The sequence below is a fragment of the Pristiophorus japonicus genome, chromosome 1 (assembly GCF_044704955.1).
Source record: "Pristiophorus japonicus isolate sPriJap1 chromosome 1, sPriJap1.hap1, whole genome shotgun sequence".
Lineage (NCBI taxonomy): Eukaryota > Metazoa > Chordata > Chondrichthyes > Pristiophoridae > Pristiophorus > Pristiophorus japonicus.
This window is the reverse complement of record NC_091977.1, coordinates 357,440,839-357,459,942: the sequence shown is the minus strand read 5'-3', so window position 1 is coordinate 357,459,942 and position 19,104 is coordinate 357,440,839. Positions and strand designations below refer to the sequence as shown.

General features: G+C 41.6%; 1 protein-coding gene across 7 annotated transcripts in view; it reads right to left on the bottom strand.

Moving 5' to 3' along the window:
* trps1 (trichorhinophalangeal syndrome I) overlaps positions 1-6,628 on the bottom strand; it is a 267,639-nt gene extending 261,011 nt beyond the window's left edge. Inside the window, exons 1-2 of one of the 7 annotated variants that reach the window (XM_070890764.1) lie at positions 6,601-6,628; positions 266-1,203 (exon numbers count right to left, since the gene is read on the bottom strand). In XM_070890764.1, the coding sequence (XP_070746865.1) occupies positions 266-1,201 (936 nt within the window). In that variant the 5' untranslated portion in view covers positions 1,202-1,203; positions 6,601-6,628. Of the gene's footprint in view, positions 1-265; positions 1,204-2,407; positions 2,437-3,884; positions 3,951-5,444; positions 5,450-5,627; positions 5,667-5,989; positions 6,210-6,403; positions 6,493-6,600 lie in introns of those variants that run through there. The other 6 variants (XM_070890755.1, XM_070890737.1, XM_070890726.1 and 3 more) reach the window with 6 other exon arrangements.
* Between the last annotated feature and the right edge of the window lie 12,476 nt (positions 6,629-19,104).

Here is a 19,104-nt window from a genome sequence, read left to right as displayed (position 1 = left end):
AATATATCTGTGAAAAAAATACTAAATACAGTGGTGCCATATGATCATCTCTAATAGGATTGTCCCCACAATTGTTTTCCAATGTGCCTCAAATAATTATTTAAAATTCAATTTAATTTATTGATGATTTTCCTCCCTGCGGAGGATTATTTTTTCTATTATGTTCCTTATAATGAAGTAAGCCCTGTCAAGGTTTTTATCTGTACCACTTCTGATTGTAATACCAAGTATTGGATCCGATGGGAGTCGCTGGGCAGATACCTACATGTACATCGTAAGTTCCATTTAACATGGTGGGTCGCTGAGGACTCAGATCCTGTAACATCCCAGTGAGCAAGCCCGCGTTTCGGCTCAGTTTCTGAAAGTCTTTGGACTGGGAGAACTGCACCATGTTATGTAATGCCAGGATTTTGGTGTCCAGATCCGCATCTTGGCGGGTACGGTTGTGCAGACCTAGGTGGTATTTACGAAAATGCTTGATCAAATCGGTTGGGTCGTTCCCATAATAGCCATAACCACAAATGTTGCATTTGAAGTCTTGTAGTTCTGGAGTCAGGGGCGCCGCGTCTGGGTTGTCAGTCAGCTGTTCTGTTTTTGATTTGTCAAGTGCAACACTTCCATCTGAAAGCACCTGAGAGTTTTCTGAAGGCACCGAGCCTGGGGTTGGAGTGTGGTGATCAGGTGGGTCACCCTGTAGCGGCTGGACCTTCTCACGCCCACTTTTGGGTGACGTTTGAGCTGTGTGGTTTATTTCAGAGAGGTTCCCAGATACACTGCAGCTCCTGCCATCGCCATCATCTGGTTCTGATCTGCAAGGAGACTTCCAGGCCTCGCAGACTCCAGCAGCAGCCTGAGATGAGAGAGCAGACATATTTCTGTCTGTCACCTCATCTTGCGGGAAGGATGGAACATTTCCTCCCTTCTTGTGGCTTTCATAATTGAAGCCATTCCCTTCGCCCAGTGCGGGGCTTTTCAAGTCGCTTTTGATGCCGGCTAGGTCTGCGACACGCAGACAATGTTCCTCCTTGTTGACTGACTCTAGTGCATCTTGTTGGTTGTTTTGTTCCTGCATGGGATCCGGGGGTCCTGAGCTTTTAGTGGCCTCCTGGTTCACGGCACTTTCTGGCTGAGGGACCTGGCAATTCTCACCTTCCCCTTGGCTCACAAGATTTCTCAATGGTGGATTCTTTTTCCGGACCATATCTGTGCAAAAGAAATATATAGATAGATAGATATATATGTGTACACATGTCTCTTCAGGATCATTTAAACATTTTATAGTTTGGAGAGAAAGACTGTCCTTTCTGTGGTTAAACTTTTAACAGTGCAGGGTCGGCTTTCCTATACCTAGATTAATATGCTTAAAGTATATTTCCATCCCTCCTTTAGCTCTGCCCCAGTTCCATCCTAATCGTTTTCTTTTAAAAGTTACCAACGCTTTTATTGTGGCTATTTACATAGTTTTGCAGTGATGTATTTATGTACAGTCCCGCCCAAGTTAACACAGATGAATCCATTGTCGCGTTTTATCATAAGAGGATGACAGGGGAAGGGAGTTCTTAAGGAAACATCACTGCAGCTTTCAAGTACCAACAATCAAGTTTACATCACATCTGTTTTACTTTCTTTAAGTCTCCTTGTGAAAAGTGTAATTGCAGTGCCATATATATTATATATAAAGCGTGTGTGTACATACACTACACTTCAATGGATATATACGTGTATATAGTATTTTTTTAATTGTCACGACAATGAAATGTTGAATTCATTTTTTAAGCATGTTCCCATCGGTAAAATTACTGGGAGAATTGCGTTCTAACATTTTCCTTTCAACTAATTAAAGCAGAGTGACAGCTACAATAGGAAAGTCTGCGAGCACGTTTATCCCAGTAGAATACTTTGCAGCAGATCAAACTATATTTCTAAAGAACTTAAAAAGATTGCCCTTTCGACAAAAAGTAAACCGAAATTCTGTGGGTGACTGATAGCTGGGGATTGTTTGTTACGAATAGATCCGTTAATCATTGTGTTCCTAATAGTATTTGTTTGCTTTTAAGAAGATGAACAGCTTTACCTCATTGCTTTATTAACTTCACATGACGGCATTTTTGTTTGTTTCAAATAAATTAATACAACCGCACGGGTAATTTATACAATACGACTGACTGTAAGTTTGATTTCAATCCCTTTCCCCGACCACTACTGCCTATTCTGTGGCAAAAACTATGGTAACTGGTAGTTAACATGTACCAGCTACCGTACGTATTCTTATTAAATCAGTGGAACATGTGCATAACACAATTCTCCATTCCGAAAAGGCAGGGACAGTGTAGGATTGCTCATTCTTGGTGGCTACTCAAAAATAATCAACAGGTTTAAATAAAGAGTCAGTGTTGGCTGGGCCTACCTTTTTGACGTGGATTTCAACGTTCTGCCCTTCCTGGCTTGCACTATTTTTGATGCAGATTACTAGTACTGATGATATATTTTGTTAACGCTGAGAAACATTTACCAACCCAGGGAAAAAAAAGCGTCAGCAACAAAAAGCCAGCCAGTGATTATCCTATATTACGTGTCCTGACAATAAGCCAGAAACTGCAAATAAAATGGGTAACTCGGTAAAGCACAGCCTTGGAAGAACGTCACGGATCATCTGCTTGAATAAGTTTTATTAGATGAACTGTGACTACCACAGCACAAAAAGTTTCCCAAGATTTCAAAAGACGAGTCCCCGTGAGCTTGGTCGGTTGCTTAACGAACAATTCAAATAATGAAGTAATCTTTCTTTCCAATATTCCACCACACGTCCTGCTCCTCTGCTGATCCCAACATTTGTATATTCCACAACTTCCAAGCGTCTCCTATATATGTTGGTGCCAATAAAGCTCACCAGATGGCCTAAGCTTGAGCGAATATTCACTTTAATAGTGTGTACAGCCAGGAACTGATGTTGTAGACTGAAAGTCAACAGGTTTAGAATGACAGCCAGACTATTTAAGTGGAAATTTACACCGTTTCAAGTCAAAACAATCGACTTTTTCCGCTTTAATACCGATAATTCAATCACCAAGAACGGCCCTTAACTTTTGACACGCCATGCTCACTTTATGTTTTGTCGTACAGTATGCATTTACTGTCATTACAATCCTGTCCGTGTTTAAATATATAGCAGATCCACATATATCCATTCAGACGTATGTGCGCATTGCTGGTTTGGCCCTATGAGCAAAGCTTTAGCAAGTACCAAAATGCTTCAGGCCTGGTCACCGCTGATATAGCCAGTCATATGGTCACAGTATAAACAACCATAATGTGCACTGCAATTAAGTGCGCACAACACAATTCCTCTCCACGATATTACTAATATTAATATATATACACACATACGCTATTAAAAAAGAGCTTGTGGCAATTTACTGTACCCTTTAGTAGGGGAATTCACTCACGTGATTATGAATTATATACAATATGTAAAAAATATAATATGTGAAAAATAAATGTGATCATAGCCCTTGATGCTTGATGTAAACATTTGTCAGAACTGTCCCTGCGATAAGCAATAAAAGGAAGAGTTAGACTGGAGTCAAATGAACTGTATTCCCCCCACCCTTGAAAAAAATATTATTTCAACTACTGTATTTCAATATTTTAGCCCCTTCATTGTGGCTCCATTTATATTATTGCAACACTGAGGGGCTGCTGAAGTAGAATACAGATCTCAGCAGTAAATCAATACAAGTTTTTGTTCATTCCACACACGCCAGATTGGCCCAGCGATGCCTGTATTCATTATCTGATCAAGCACTGTATAAACTTGCCATTAATCATAACATCAAATTACACAATATTCCTTATAGCAGAAGTATTATTGCAAGCTAACCCACCTATCTATTCCTGCTGCTAGCAATACCACACGGTACTGCTGCAATGTGCTCAAGCGTAATTGGGAATTTGCTATTGAGACCTTTTTTTTGCTCCTCAAATGAAAGCTCAGCCAGAAGAAGTGATCACGTCTGGGAGACAAGAATCGTTAATCAACACGTGCTAGGAACTCGACTGAACAACTGCTTTCCGCAACATTTCCTGTGATAAGGACACAAAGACTTGCAAAGAGATCAGACTTCAATAGGCTTATAGTGCATGTGAATGCAAACGTGACATTCACTTTACACAATATTCCTAACAGTCCGGGTCCATTCAAGGGAGTGGACACTTCTCTTAAACCAGTTTCACAAAGTTCCCAAATACAACTGAAAACTTTAAATCGACACCAGCTTCAGCCTCCATTAAATCGCACCATAACTTCTTAGGTGTAAAACTTCTACAGATATCAACGTGTTCACGTCAGTGCTAAACACTCCAATGGGTTATTTTACCGGATTAGCCCTGCTGTTCAGATGTGCCATGTATACTGTTGTAACTCTGAGTGACAAAACTCATTTGGAGTGCCTTCGTTAAGTGATTACATCTGCAGTCCTTGTTCGGCACAATAGTTACTCTCAGCAAATGCCTTCAGAAAGAGCACGAGTGGAAACATTAACTCCCAGCAGCAGAGTTCAGTCCAACTCCCCGATTAACCGAAAACTGTGCAAATTCTGTATTAAGCAGGATTCCCTGGCTCAAAAACATCTTAACTAGTACTTGCGAAAAATAAACTGTAAAAGTTTCACGCATTTCCAACTTTATCGCAATCTAGAGAGCAGCAGCTGCTAAACTATTGCCTGAAAATCTGGGGGGAGGGTGGGATACGACAATTTTATTTGCCCACATCTAGGACGAATAAGTACAAGTCAAAGCAAGAGTGAGATGTGTCAAAATTGTAGTGAGATGAAACGCACCAGCAATCACAAGGAGCTTTTAACAGATCTCGCCGGCTACATCCAGCCCCGATCAGCAGGAAACATTTTAATAGCACTTTTAAGCGACACGTCCTAAACTAACTGCCATCATAAGTCATGTTTTACTAGTGCCACATTTTACTGAGTGCGGATAAGAAAACGCAAACGGCCCATTCTGCCCGTGTCAGCCAACCCAGTCCTTTAAGTCAAAAGCTACAATTACTTATGTCTGTACTTTCAAAGCTTTACTTGGCATTACATCAGGAGAAAAAAAAACTGAAAGTCCCTGTCTGGAGAAGTTAAACCACCGGAGGATGGTGTCTAGCCACATAAACAGACGCAACTCAACTCAGCACACACACACTTTGAACACAACTTAAAAAAAAGTTTACTCCAACCATGTTACTCCCGGGTCCCACCAGATGGGCCGCAAAGGACTCGCCACTGTCGGAAAGACTGGAGAGGAGTGTGTGTGTTAGGGGGGGGGGGGGGGTGGAGATTTCTATTCTCATGGATCTTTAAAAAATCTATATGTATCTATATATACCGCTTAATCTGGAGACAGGGAGATGAAAGGGTCCACTCAGATGCATTTCATCTTGTTACCTCGGCCACGTCACTCACAAACTTTCTTGGCGCTGCTGCTACATTCAGAACGCGATCTCTCACTCTGACATCTCTAACTGAAAGACACTTTTAACGCCATCCATTTCTTTTACTCCCACTTTCCCGCTAAGTAGCCAGCACAACAACAAAACATGCGAGACCCAGAGAATATCCCAAACGTACTTGAAATCATCGTTTCCTCTGGTAAACTTGACCCCAAAGGCTACTGGAGGCTACTGTCACGTACGAGGAACCATTTCTCATGCCTGCTCGAGTGACCTCCCGACCCAACAAATACGGGAAATGGGAATGTATGTGAAATCTGAGAAGTCTGCCTCTTTCTTTCGAAAAAAAACGCGAAGAGATCTCGTGTTGACGGAACAAAACTGAAAGCATTATCTTAATAAATACTAATATCTAAAGCCAGCGAGCTATTGCTGCCCTCCCACACACACACAGTCTGTGCGAAGAGAATTTTTAAAAAATCGGTAAGAGATCTTTGTTCCTTTAATCTCGGGGCTGCTTTCGCTCTCTCTCTCTCTTACCTGTTGATTTGATGGTAATAATCTTTGCAGCTCGAAAGATGGTGGAGCTTTGGTGAGAGCCATGAACCGTCTGAGTATTTTTGCAGAGTGAGATTTTGGAGAGAGAGAGAGGGAGACAGACAGAGAGAGAGAAAGGAGAGGGGAAGGCGCGGGCTGAGCCGGTTGTTCAAACGCGCTGCCTGTGTCTGTCTGACGAAAGGTTCTGTATGTAGTGCGTGTGTCTGTCTGTGTGTGTGTGTGTTTAATATGTCTGAGAGAAAGGGGCTCTGGCTCAATCCGGCCTTTATCACAAATGTTATCGCTTGTCAGGACCCCGACTTCAAGCATTACGTCATTTGCAAGACACCATTCAGCGCTAATACAAACAGCGGACATGCCTTTGCCTTCGCGCCGCCCCACAGCACACATACACACCAGCAATCGTCTGCGATCATCGCCATCGGGCCTCTTCTCGCTCTCTCGCTCTCTCTCTTTACACAGAAAGCAGCCTTCCCGGGAAATACTTGTTTGTTTTTCTATTTGGTTTGCTCTTTCTTCCCCTCTCTCTCCGAAAAGGGGAAGGGGGCGCCACACTTATTTTTTTTAAGCTGGAAAAAAAGACTTAGGCTCACATTAGAAAGGGTTAGAACCGGGCGATCTTGCAGCGAGAGAGCTGTTGGCGGGTTATCTGTGTGGAAATCACGTCTGAACAGTTGCTCATGGGGAAGATCTTGGCCACAAGAAAAGGAGCATTGTTCTCAACTTAAGCTTTTACCTTTTTTCTCTCCCTCCTTTCGCTGGGCTGATTAACTCGTTTTTTTTAAATTCAGTGTAAACGCAGCTTTAACAAAAATCTCCTTTGCATGAATTTTAATTGGGAAAGCCAAGTTCTCAATATTTTCAACTTAATTATTTGGGTGTAAATTTGAGCCCGTTTACAGCAATTTCTGATTAGATAACTTATACAACCGTCCCCTTTGACTATTTTGCCGCTATGAGCTTCATCTCCCGATAAGGCCACTTCCATCGGAGGTACAAGTTGGTTTGTTTGTTTTCTCTCTCTAAGAAGTAGAATTGATCTTATCAGGGTCTGTGATATCCCAGTAACTCCTCGTTGCCCGGAGTAACGTGATTACAGAGTTACAGACTCGCTGCTTTCCAGTTTCTGCCCTGACGTGACATTGAGTGAGACTGATCAGTGAAGCCTCACTGAGTGTTGTGCTGGCGAGACAGTCGGTGTCTGTACCTCAGACCGTGTCCGTGTGCAGCATCGGGTCAGTATTACAGGCTTTTTCCTTCTGATGTCATGCAGGGCACACCAGGCTTTCTTTCACACTTGTAATCTTCCACAAAAATACCCATTACAAAATGTGACTCCACTAAATTTAGTTTTAAATATATATTTTTTAAATTATTTTAGAACCCTGTGATATTTTAAACGTTTCACTTCATCTCTAAGAGAGAATGAAACTCCCTAACTATTGAAAGTCTCATCAAACCGGGATTTGCAGTCAAGTAAAAATAACTTTTTTTCGAGGAGGAGAAGTAGCTCCTATTGGACTATGATGTGGCGTGTTCCTCTTTTCCTTTCAGGGTGTTAATCTTTCTCAGGAAGACGCTGTCACCTGGAAATCCTGGAGGTGTTTGAAGCCGATCTGTATACACTCAATCCAGCGACGCCCTGAATCTGCCCGCACCCTATACTGCTTTCTTTTCAACGATTCCCAACATTTCCCCTTCGATTTTAAAGGTGCTTCATCTTCCTTTACAAATAGACTTTTTGTTTCTCTTCACTCGCTCTTGGCTAATATTTAATTCGATTCTCAGTTCATCCTCCAAGTTTTCCTTTCTTGCTCATTGTCTTTCAGTTAATTATCAGAGGGCAGATTCAGGCTTGCTTAGAACGGGAAGCAAATCTGAGCTGACTCCAGTTAAACAATTCTATACAAGTGCATGTGACAGATGAAATTTGCTGAGTCAGTTGTTTAAAACATATACGCCCTTTATAAAGAGAATGTTTTAGTCGAAATCAAAATAAAGAATTAAACTAAAATGCGAAAGTAACGTCATTGGCGCATCTTTAAGTTGATTAGCACATCAAAGGTTTGAGTATATCAGAGAGCATCATGTTTGCATCCACCTTCAGCAAAATTATTCCGTTTTAACGAACTTATAACTCCGGGAGGAATCTATGAGATTGTCTTGCAATATTAGATATGACCTGTGTGAGAAGTGTTGACCTTATGGGTAGGGGAGTAAAGCTGTTTGTCCTCTAAAGTGGACTGGGAGAATAGATTAATGTATAGGACGGTTGACGAACAGTGGCGTACATTTAAGGAGATATTTCACAACTCTCAAGAAAAATATATTCCAGTAAGGGGAAAAGGGTGTAAAAGAAAAGATAGCCATCCGTGGCTACAAAAGAAATAAAGGACGGTATCCAATTAAAAACAAGGGCTTACAAAGTGGCCAAAACTAGTGGAAGGCCAGAAGATTGGGAAGCTTTTAACAGCCAGCAAAGAATGACTAAAAAAATGATTAAGAAAGGGAAGATAGACTATGAAAGTAAATTAGCACGAAATATAAAAACAGATAGCAAGAGTTTCTATTGGTATATAAAAAGAAAAAGAATGGCTAAAGTAAATGTTGGTCCCTTAGAGGATGAGACCGGGGAATTAGTAATGGGGAACATGGAGATGGCAGAAACCATGAACAAATATTTTGGATCAGACTTTACGGTAGAGGACACTAACAATATCCCAACAGTGGATAGTCAAGGGGCTATAGGGGGGAGGAACTTGACACAAACACAATCATTAAGGAGGTGGTACTCAGTAAGATAATGGGACTAAAGGCGGATAAATCCCCTGGACCTGATGGCTTGCATCTTAGGGTCTTAAGAGAAGTAGCGGCCGGGATAGTGTATGCATTGGTTGTAATTTACCAAAATTCTTTGGATTCTGTGAAGGTCCCAGCAGATTGGAAAACTGCAACTATAACCCCCCTATTTAAAAAAGGAGGCAGACAAAAAGCAGAAAACTATAGACCAGTTAGCCTAACATCTGTGGTTGGGAAAATGTTGGAGTCCATTATTAAAGAAGCAGTAGCAAGACATTTGGAAACGCATAATTCAGTCAGGCAGAGTCAGCATGGATTTATGAAAGGGAAGTCATGTTTGACAAATTTGCTGGAGGATATAACGGAGAGGGTGGATAAAGGGGAACCAGTGGATGTGGTGTATTTGGACTTCCAGAAGGCATTTGAGAAGGTGACACGTAAAAGGTTACTGCACAAGATAAAAGTTCACGGGGTTTGGGGTAATATATTAGCAAGGATAGAGGATTGGCTAACTAACAGAAAACAGAGAGTCAGGATAAATGGTTCATTCTCAGGTTGGCAACCAGTAACTAGTGGGGTGCCGCAGGGATCAGTGCTGGGACCCCGACTATTTACAATCTATATTAACGACTTGGAAGAAGGGACTGAGTGTAACGTAGCCAAGTTTGCTGATGATACAAAGATGGGAGGAAAAGCAATGAGTGAGAAGGACACAAAAAATCTGCAAAAGGACATATACAGTCTAAGTGAGTGGGCAAAAATTTGGCAGATGGAGTATAGTGTTGGATAATGTGAGATCATGCACTTTGGCAGAAAAAAAATCGAAGAGCAAGTTATTATTTAAATGGAGAAAAATTGCAAAGTGCTGCAGTACAGCGGGATCTGGGGGTACTTGTGCATGAAACACAAAAGGTTAGCATGCAGGTACAGCAAATGATCAGGAAGGCCTGGAACCTTGGCCTTTATTGCAAAGGGGATGGAGTATAAAAGCAGCGAAGTCTTGCTACAGATATACAAGATATTGGTGAGGCCTCACCTGGAATACTGTGTACAGTTTTGGTTTCCATATTTACGAAAGGATATACTTGCTTTGGAGGCAGTTCACTAGGTTGATTCCGGAGATGAGGGGGTTGACTTATGAGGAAAGGTTGAGTAGGTTGAGCAGAATGAGGGGTGATCTTATTGAAACATATAAGATTATAAGGGGGCTTGACAAGGTGGATGCAGAGAAGATATTTCCACTGATAGGGGAGACGAGAACTAGGGGGCATAATCTTAGAATAAGGGGCCGCCCATTTAAAACTGAGATGAGGAGGAATTTCTTCTCTCAGAGGGATGTAAATCTGTGGAGTTCACTGCTTCAGAAAGCTGTGGAAGCTGGGTCATTGAATAAATTTAAGACAGTGATAGACAGCTTCTTAACCGATAAGGGAATAAGGAGTTATGGGGAGTGGGCAGGGAAGTGGACTTGAGTCCATGACCGGATCAGCCATGATCATATTAAATGGTGCAGCAGGCTCAAGGGGCCATATGGCTTACTCCTGCTCTTATTTTTTATGTTCTTATGCTCTTATAAAGTTATTCACACAAATGCAGAATGGATAGTTCCAGTTTGTTGATTGTAGTGTTGGTAGTGATGGATTTTTGGATTAAAAGTGAAGTATTTAAACTCCTTTATTGCAGCTGACAAATGGCAACAAAGGTTATGCTTAGATACAAGTAAACATGATCACAGATGAAAGACCATGACAATAACTTACATTTATATAGCACCTAAACGTCCCAAGGGACATCACAGGAGCTTAATCAGACAAAAGTTGACACCAAGCCAAGGAAGGAGATATTAAGACAGGTGACCAGAAATAGTTTTTAAAGAGCATCTTAAAGGAACAACGAGAGAGCCGAAGAGGCGGGACGTTTAAGAACATAAGAAATAGGACCAGGAGAAGGCCATTTGGCCCCTTGAGCCTGCTTGCCATTTAATACGATCATGGCTGATCCAGTCATGGACTCAGGTCCACTTCTCTGCCCGCTCCCCATAACCCCTTATTTCCTTATCAGTTAAGAAACTGTCTATCTCTGTCTTAAATGTATTCAATGACCCAACTTCCACAGCTCTCTGAGGCAGTGAATTCCACAGATTTACAACCCTCTGAGAGAAGAAATTCCTCCTCATCTCAGTTTTAAATGGGTGGCCCCCTATTCTAAGATTATGCCCCTTAGTTCTAGTCTCCCCTATCAGTGGAAACATCCTCTCTGCATCCATCTTGTAAAGCCCCCTCATAATCTTATATGTTTCAATAAGATCACCTCTCATTCTTCTGAATTTCAATGAGTAGAGGCCCAACCTACTCAATCTTTCCTCATAAGTCAACCCCCTCATCTTCGGAATCAACCTAGTGAACCTTCTCTGAACTGCCTCCAAAGCAAGTATATCCTTTCGTAAATATTGAAACCAAAACTGTACACAGTATTCCAGGTGTGGCCTCACCAATACCCTGTATAACTGTAGCAAGACTTCCCTGCTTTTATACTTATCCCCTTTGCAATAAAGGCCAAGATTCCATTGGCCTTCCTGATCACTTGCAGTCCCTGCATGCTAACCTTTTGTGTTTCGTGCACCAGGACCCCCAGGTCCCGCTGTACTGCAGCACTTTGCAATTTTTCTCCATTTAAATAATAACTTGCTCTATGATTTTTTTTCTGCCAAAGTGCATAACCTCACACTTTCCAAATTATCTCCATCTGCCAAATTTTTGCCTACTCACTTAGCCTGTCTATGTCCTTTTGCAGATTGTTTGTGCTTTCCTCACACGTTGCATTTCCTCCCATCTTTTTATCATCAGCAAACTTGGCTACATTACACTCGGTCCCTTCATCCAAGTCATTAATATAGATTGTAAATAGTTGGGTTCCCAGCACTGATCCCTGCGGCACTCCACTAGTTACTGATTGGCAAACCGAGAATTAACTATTTATCCCGACTCTCTGTTTTCTGTTAGTTAGCCAATCCTCTATCCATGCTAATATATTACCCCCAATCCAATGAACTTTTATCTTCTGCAGTAACCTTTTATGTGGCACCTTCTCAAATGCCTTCTGGAAGTTCAAATACACCACATCCACTGGTTCCCCTTTATCCACCAGGGAGGGAATTCCAGAGCTTAGGGCCTAGATGGCTGAAGGTATAGAGGACAATGTGGGGCATTTTAAATGGGGGGGTGAACAAGTGGCCAAAGTTGGAGGGATGCAGAGTCCCTAGAGTGTTGTAGGGCTGGAGGAGATTGTAGAAATAGGGAGGGGTGAGGCCATGTAGGAATTTGAACAAATAGACTGTGTGGTCAGTAAGCATAAGGGTGATAGGTGATAACACATTAGGAATGCAGAGAGAAAATGAAAAAATGTTGACAAGTAAAATCAAGGAAAGCCCAAAGTAGTTTTAAAAATACATTAAGAGCAAGAGGATAATGAGAGAAAGAGTGGGGCCTATTAGAGACCAAAAAGGTAATCTATGTGTGGAGGCAGAAGGTGTGTGTATGGTTCTGAATAAAGAGAGACATTGCAATCAGGGAAGAGGAGTGTGAAATATTAGATGAAATAAACATATTGAGAGAGGAAGAATTAAGGGGCTTTGCAACTTTGAATGTGGATAAATCCCCAGGCCTGGATGAACTGTATCCCAGGCTGTTAAGAGAAGCAAAAGAGGAAATAGCGGAGGCTTTGATGATCATTTTCCAATGCCACAGGTGTGGTGCCAGAGGACTGGAGGACTGCTAATGGTGTACTGTTGTTTAAAAAAGGAAAAAGCGATAGACCGAGTAATTTCAGGCCAGTCAGCCTAACCTTGGTGGTGGGAAAAATTATTGGAAAAAATTCTGAGGGACAGGATAAACATTCATTTAGAAAGATACGGACTATTCAAGGACAACCAGCATGGATTTGTTATGGGAAGATCGTGTCTGACTAACTTGATTGAATTTTTTGAAGATGTAACATGGAGGATTGTTGGGGATAATGCATTTGATGTGGTTTATATGGATTTTAGCAAGGCCTTTGATAAGGTCCCACATGGCAGACTGGTTATGAAAGTAAAAGTCCATAGGGTCCAGGGCAAAGCGGCAAGTTGGATCCAAAATTGGTTCAGAGGCAGGAAGCAAAGGGTAATGGTTGATGGGTGTTTTTGTTACTGGAAGGTTGTTTCCAGTGGGGTTCTGCAGGGATCAGTACTAGGTCCCTTGCTTTTTGTGGTATATAACAATGATTTGGACTTGAATGTAGGGGGCATGATTAAGAAGTTTGCAGATGATACAAAAATAGGTTGTGTGGTTGATAATGACAAAGAAAGCTGAAGACTGCAGGAGGATATCAATGAACTGGTCAGGTGGGCAGAACAGTGGCAAATGGAATTCAATCCAGAGAAGTGTGAGGTAATGCATTTGGGGAGGTTAACAAGGCAAGGGGATACACATCAAATGGTAGGACACTGAGAAGTGTAGATGAATAAAGGGACCTTGGAGTGCAGGTCCACAGATCCCTGAAGGTAGCAGGCCAGGTAGATAAGATGGTGAAAAAGGCATACTTATCTTTATTAGTCGAGGCATAGAGTACAAGAGCAGGGAAGTTATGCTTCAACTCTATAAAACACTAGCGAGGCTACAGCTAGAGTGGTATGTGCAGTTTTGGTCACCTCATTACAGGAACGATATGATTGCACTGGAGAGGGTTCAGAGGAGATTCATAAGGATGTTGCCTGGTCTGGAAAATTTTAGCTATGAGGAAAGATTGAATAGGCTGGGTTACTTTTCCTTGGCACAGAGGAGGCTGAGGGGTGACCTTATTGAGGTGTATAAAATTATGAGGGGCCTAGATTGAGTGGATAGGAAGGACCTATTTCCCTTGGCAGAGGTGTCAACAACCAGGGGACTTTGATTTAAAGTAATTGGTAAGAGGTTTAGAGGAGATATGAGGGAAAATTTCCTCCCCTAGAGGGTGGTGGGGGTTTGGAAATCAATGCCTGAAAGGGTGGTAGAGGCAGAAACCCTTACCACATTTAAGGGGTGCTTGGATGTGCACTTTAAGTGCTTTATCCTGCAGGGCTACGGACCAAGAGCTGGAAAGGGAGATTAGGCTGGATAGTTGTTTGTCAGCCGGCATGGACACAATGGGCTGAAATGGCCTCCTTCCATAGTAAATTTCTCTGATTCTATGACTCTATGAGGTGAACGGGACTTAATGCAAGTTAGGATACAGCCAGCAGAGTTTCGGATTAGCTCAATTTTATGTTGGGTGGAAGATGAGAGGCTGGCCAGGAGAGCATTGGAGTAGTCGAGTCTGGGAGTAAGAAAGGCATGGATAAGGGTTTCTGCAGTAAGTGGGCTGAAGCACAGGCAGATACTGCCGATGTTATCTAGGTGGAAGTAGGTGGTGTTTGTGATGGAGTGCTACATGTCATCAGCCTACAGGAATCTGAGGTTGTGTCTTCGGATGATGTTGCTGAGAAGCAGCAAGTAGATGAGAAATAGACCAGGTCCAAGGATAGATGCTTGAATCTCCAGGGGTAACAGTACAATGGCGGGAAGAGAAGTTATTGCAGGAGGTTCTTTGGCTATGACTAGATAATCAAGAGTGGAACCAGCCAAGGGCAATCCCACCCAGTTCAGCAATGAAGGAGAGGCATTGGAGGAAGATAGTGTGGTCAACCATGTCTAAAGCTGCAGACAAGTCAAGAAGGATGAGATGGGATAGTTTATTAAAATATGAATCACAGAGAATGCAATTCATGACTTTGAATATAGCTGATCAGTGCTGTGACAGGGGTGTAAACCTGGTTGGAGAGGTTCAAACACAGTTGTGGAAAAGATGAGAAAGGATTTTGAAGGCAAAAACATGATCAAGGTGAGGAAAGGGAGATCCTTGTAGATTGGGTGTTAGTTTGCAAGGACAGAAGTGTCAAGAGTGGGTTTTTAGAGGAGGTGGGGGATGACAGCAGATTTGAAAGGGAGCGGAAGAGTACCCAGGAAGGGAAGTTGGGTGGTCAGCAGTTTAGTGGGAATAAGGTCGAGAGCGCAGGAGGTCGGTCTCATGGAACTTGGAGAGGGCATTAGGAGAAACAGAAGAGAAACTAGAGAGAGATGCGAGTTCAGGGCTAGGGTAGGGGGGAACCTTGTGTTAAGCTTGGGCTTGGTGGGCAAGGGGAAGTGGGAAAGTCTCAGAGGCAGCTGAAAAGTTGATCTCAATATACTGACAAAGAAGTTCATGAGCTCCTCGCACTTATTGGAAATGAGGGTGGAAGGGGACGGGGAGCGGGGCTGAAGAAGATGGTTGGTACTGGAGAAATGAAGCTAAGGGTTACCTTTGCATTCCAGGATGATCCTGGAGTAGTGAACAGGCAAACTTATTAAAACTTGTCACATACTCTGCACAGTACCAAGCTGGTACTATAATGGTGTTTTTTTAACCCCCTGAACACGTGGTAGTTTTTTAAAAATAACAGAAACATGTTGCATTATACTGAGATGGTGACTGCAGTTTTGTGATCCGGGCTGGCAGTACCTGGTTTCTATTACTTGGCTGCAACTACAATTCCCCTGTCAAGGACAGAGCTGTGGACATTCAAGACTACGCGCAAACGCAGGGATCGCTCCAACTTTAAATGTTTTGAGAATGAGGGAAAGATTTAAATTAACTCCAGGTAGATTTGAAAAGTGCCCAGGAGCTCCAACGAACCCTCTGAGCAATTGTAAACCAGGTTTAACTTTGCTCTGAGTTATAGCATGCAGTGTCAAGACCCAAACAGTGTTAACTCCAGGAGTTGGGTTAGGCCATAATTCCACATATATAATGCAATTTTAGGAAAAACAGATTTTACAGAAAATATGACCAAATGTATTTCATATTTCTGCAGTAAAGTATATATGTGTTAAGAGCTGTTTTTCTCAATTTGCTTATAGTTTGGTATTTAAAAAAATGCAAGTCAGCCCAGTATAGATCTATAGGGTAAAATAAGTATGAAGTAGAATTATGCAACACATGACTGATTGATTTAAATAGTTACCTCGCAGATATGCAGTATTTGTTTTGGCTGTGAGTATTGGCTCATCCTTATTTTTAAAAGCTTTCATTTAAAAAAAAATCATGTATATTTTATTGCAAGTTCCTCTGGTGTGCCAGTGCCATATTTCCAAAATTGCACATTATACAACATATTCAGTATTCACTGTATTGTCTGAAGCAAATGACCTTGTTGATTTCACCTGATGTTACAGTATGTACTAGAATTAACCTGTAATTTCTGTCCTCCTCCAACATTCAGCCATTGTTTTTAATTACAAGTTTCCCTTCACTTGTGTAGTCGATTCACTGTGTTACAACACCAGCCATTCAACACACCATAAATATATAAAATGATAGATCGGTGGGGATATATTATCAAGGTGTGGTTTTGCATGTCATAAATAGTGATTTATTTAATCCATGGTTTAATCCTAAACTAGCTGATCTCAGCCAGAAAGACAGTGGCGGTGCTACAACTGGTCTTAGTATCCCCAAGCTAGGGAGGGAAAATATAAATCAAACTTCTTGCCCTAATGATTAATCACAATACAGTAACTCCTTCTGAAAGTGAATGTGTGTGGGTGTCAGGTGAGGATAGGGTGAGGATCAGCAGTGATGCTTCTATAATTGAATAGTTCACCAATAGTCACACTCTACCTTGGTTCCCACAGGAAAGCCCATGGAATTGCGGTGAAATAAAATTGCAAAACAACAATAGTGATTTATTTGAAGGTGAATGTTTAATCACTGTATTAATCATACAGTTAATTATTCAAATACTAAAAAAATGATGTCTGAGTGGTTTGTCGAGTGAGAGGTAACTCCAGGATGGCAAGCAAAAAGGAACTGATGACATTGTCAGCCGCAAAAGTCAAAATGCCTGAGTCTGTTCCATAGTATCCTATCAGTGAGCAATTGAAGATTTCCAGAGTCCAGTCTGCATCAGGTCCTTTTTTGTAAAGCTGTCAATGACACAAATAACAAATGGGCATGTTGTAACTTTCTTTTTTTTTCTACCCGTAACTTGAACTAATGTTAGAGAAAGCCACCCTTCTGGTGATATGCGCATTGTTTCAACCATTGAAAATCAGTAAAGATATAGTGATAGGCTGACCATACATCCTGGTTTTCCAGGGACGGTTCACGGATTAGGTATGTGTCCCCAGGCAAATAATGACCCCGGAAGAGTCCCCGGTTCAGGAAATTCGTCCCCGAATAGAGTCATATTCATTGGTCTACTAGTCGACAGGAGTCAGATTTTAACGTTATTTTTGGATAAATTGGAAAAATTCAATCTTTATTTTTTTAAACACAAATATACAGAAACCTCGGCGGGGAGGATTCTTGTCCTGTTCGCCGGTTTGAGCTCAGGAAAGGATTCCAAGATTCAGTTGAACGGAAGCGACGATGGTAACCCCGCCTTCCCACAATGCAGCGCGGTAGAGAAAAGGCCTCATCGATAGATTGAGCCACACTGCACAATGGGGGATTGAGTCATCTGACCCTGTGTTTCGGTCAATAGTGACTGGCCGGAGGGAGGAATTTTTAAAATGCCGGGAGAAGTCGAGGGAGCTGGTGGGTGAATGTATTTACTTTACCTCGGAGATCAGTATGGTACATCGTGTTTTGTTTAATGAATAAGGCAAGCTTAAATTCTACCACCGGGAAGAGATTTCTGAAACCTTCTGAGACAGAGGGTGTTTCACACCATATATGTAAAATTTCAATCTGTTTGGAACTGATTAAAATTGAGAAATTAAAAGTTAGGTTACTCAGGGAGGAATATAGATGGAAGACTATATTGCTAAAACACATGCAAGATTTGAGATTCGGTGTAAAGTAAAAATGTCTCTACGTGTATTCCACTAGCACAAACAACAAAGTCGTCATGCCAGTTTTCTTGAAATGCATCCTGGCTACTTTGCTGTGCTTCCACCCTGTGTATCTCCGGATTCGGTTTAGAAAATATGGTCACCCTATATTGTGACCACTTTTTTCCATAGATCCTTCTACACTAAGAACTCTTTCAACATCAATCTTTTTGCAGAACATTACCCACAAGGACAGTGGTGTTAACAAGGTTTCAGACAAGGCCTGGGGGAACCCCTATTAGGATGACCCAAGAGCTGTTTCTCTGGTAATGTGAAACATCAGATGTCACAAGATGTACTTTGGGCTAGTATTTTCTAAAAGATCACAAAAAAGGGCTGGGTCACGTATCTCTGCTGCATGAGAGTCTGAAGACTAGTCTGGCAGCATTATAGGTTCATGATACCTATCAATTAAATTACTGTGAATATTAATTTTTTCCACAAACCTCTCACATATCCTCAAATAACATGTGATACGCTGAACATGATCGGTATATTACTGTACCTCAGATGGTCAGAAAGGGGGAGTCTGATAGTCTGAGAATTGTGCAAAAATCCACAATGCACCATTATGGAATCAATATAAGTAGTGTGATTATTTATCACTGTGTTCTAACATCACTCAATCAGTACATTGATTTTTAGAATTTTAATCATGGCCTTCATATACTTCTGCCTGCTGCTGGTATATTTAATTTTGCTTAATCCCTCGGTGCTCAAGTGTTGTTCAGCTCAAGTCATATAAACCAGAAGGAATCAGGTTCAATTCAATAAGAAGACATATTCTCAGGCCTGCTTCAGCAGGCTTCATTTTGGTAACTGTGATATAAAATAGAACAGAGAGATTAATTCTTGTCTATTACATTACAACAATTTCCTAATCATGAATACAAACAATTATTTTAATATTTTAGCCAAACCCATTTACCCTGACAGTTCCTCAAGAGATTAGTGCGTCAATGCACTGTGTAATATGGTACTAAAGCAGACGAGCAGATTTTACAAATTAGCACTGCTGGCATAGTGCTTCACACAACAGGAATGCACAAGCGCTATTTGGGCTATTTGGACAAAATTTGCACAAGCATGCTAATTTCTAATGTCTACCCCATAGAGTCCAGGAAGGCCTTCGGTTCAGTTGCTGGTCAATGTTGTGCTAATTGATCTCAGCCTAGATGGCATTACAGTTGGCCTCAAAATCTCTGGGCTAGAGAGAAGAAAATCAACCAGGGTACCCATTCCTGATTGCTATATAACAATTCCTGTTCAAGGTTTTTGTATGAACATCAGGCTAGTACAGCTATGAATGTGACTATAGGGTTAATGATTCAAGGTTATAAGTCAGTTATGTGTAATGTAAGAAAAGGCAAGGAG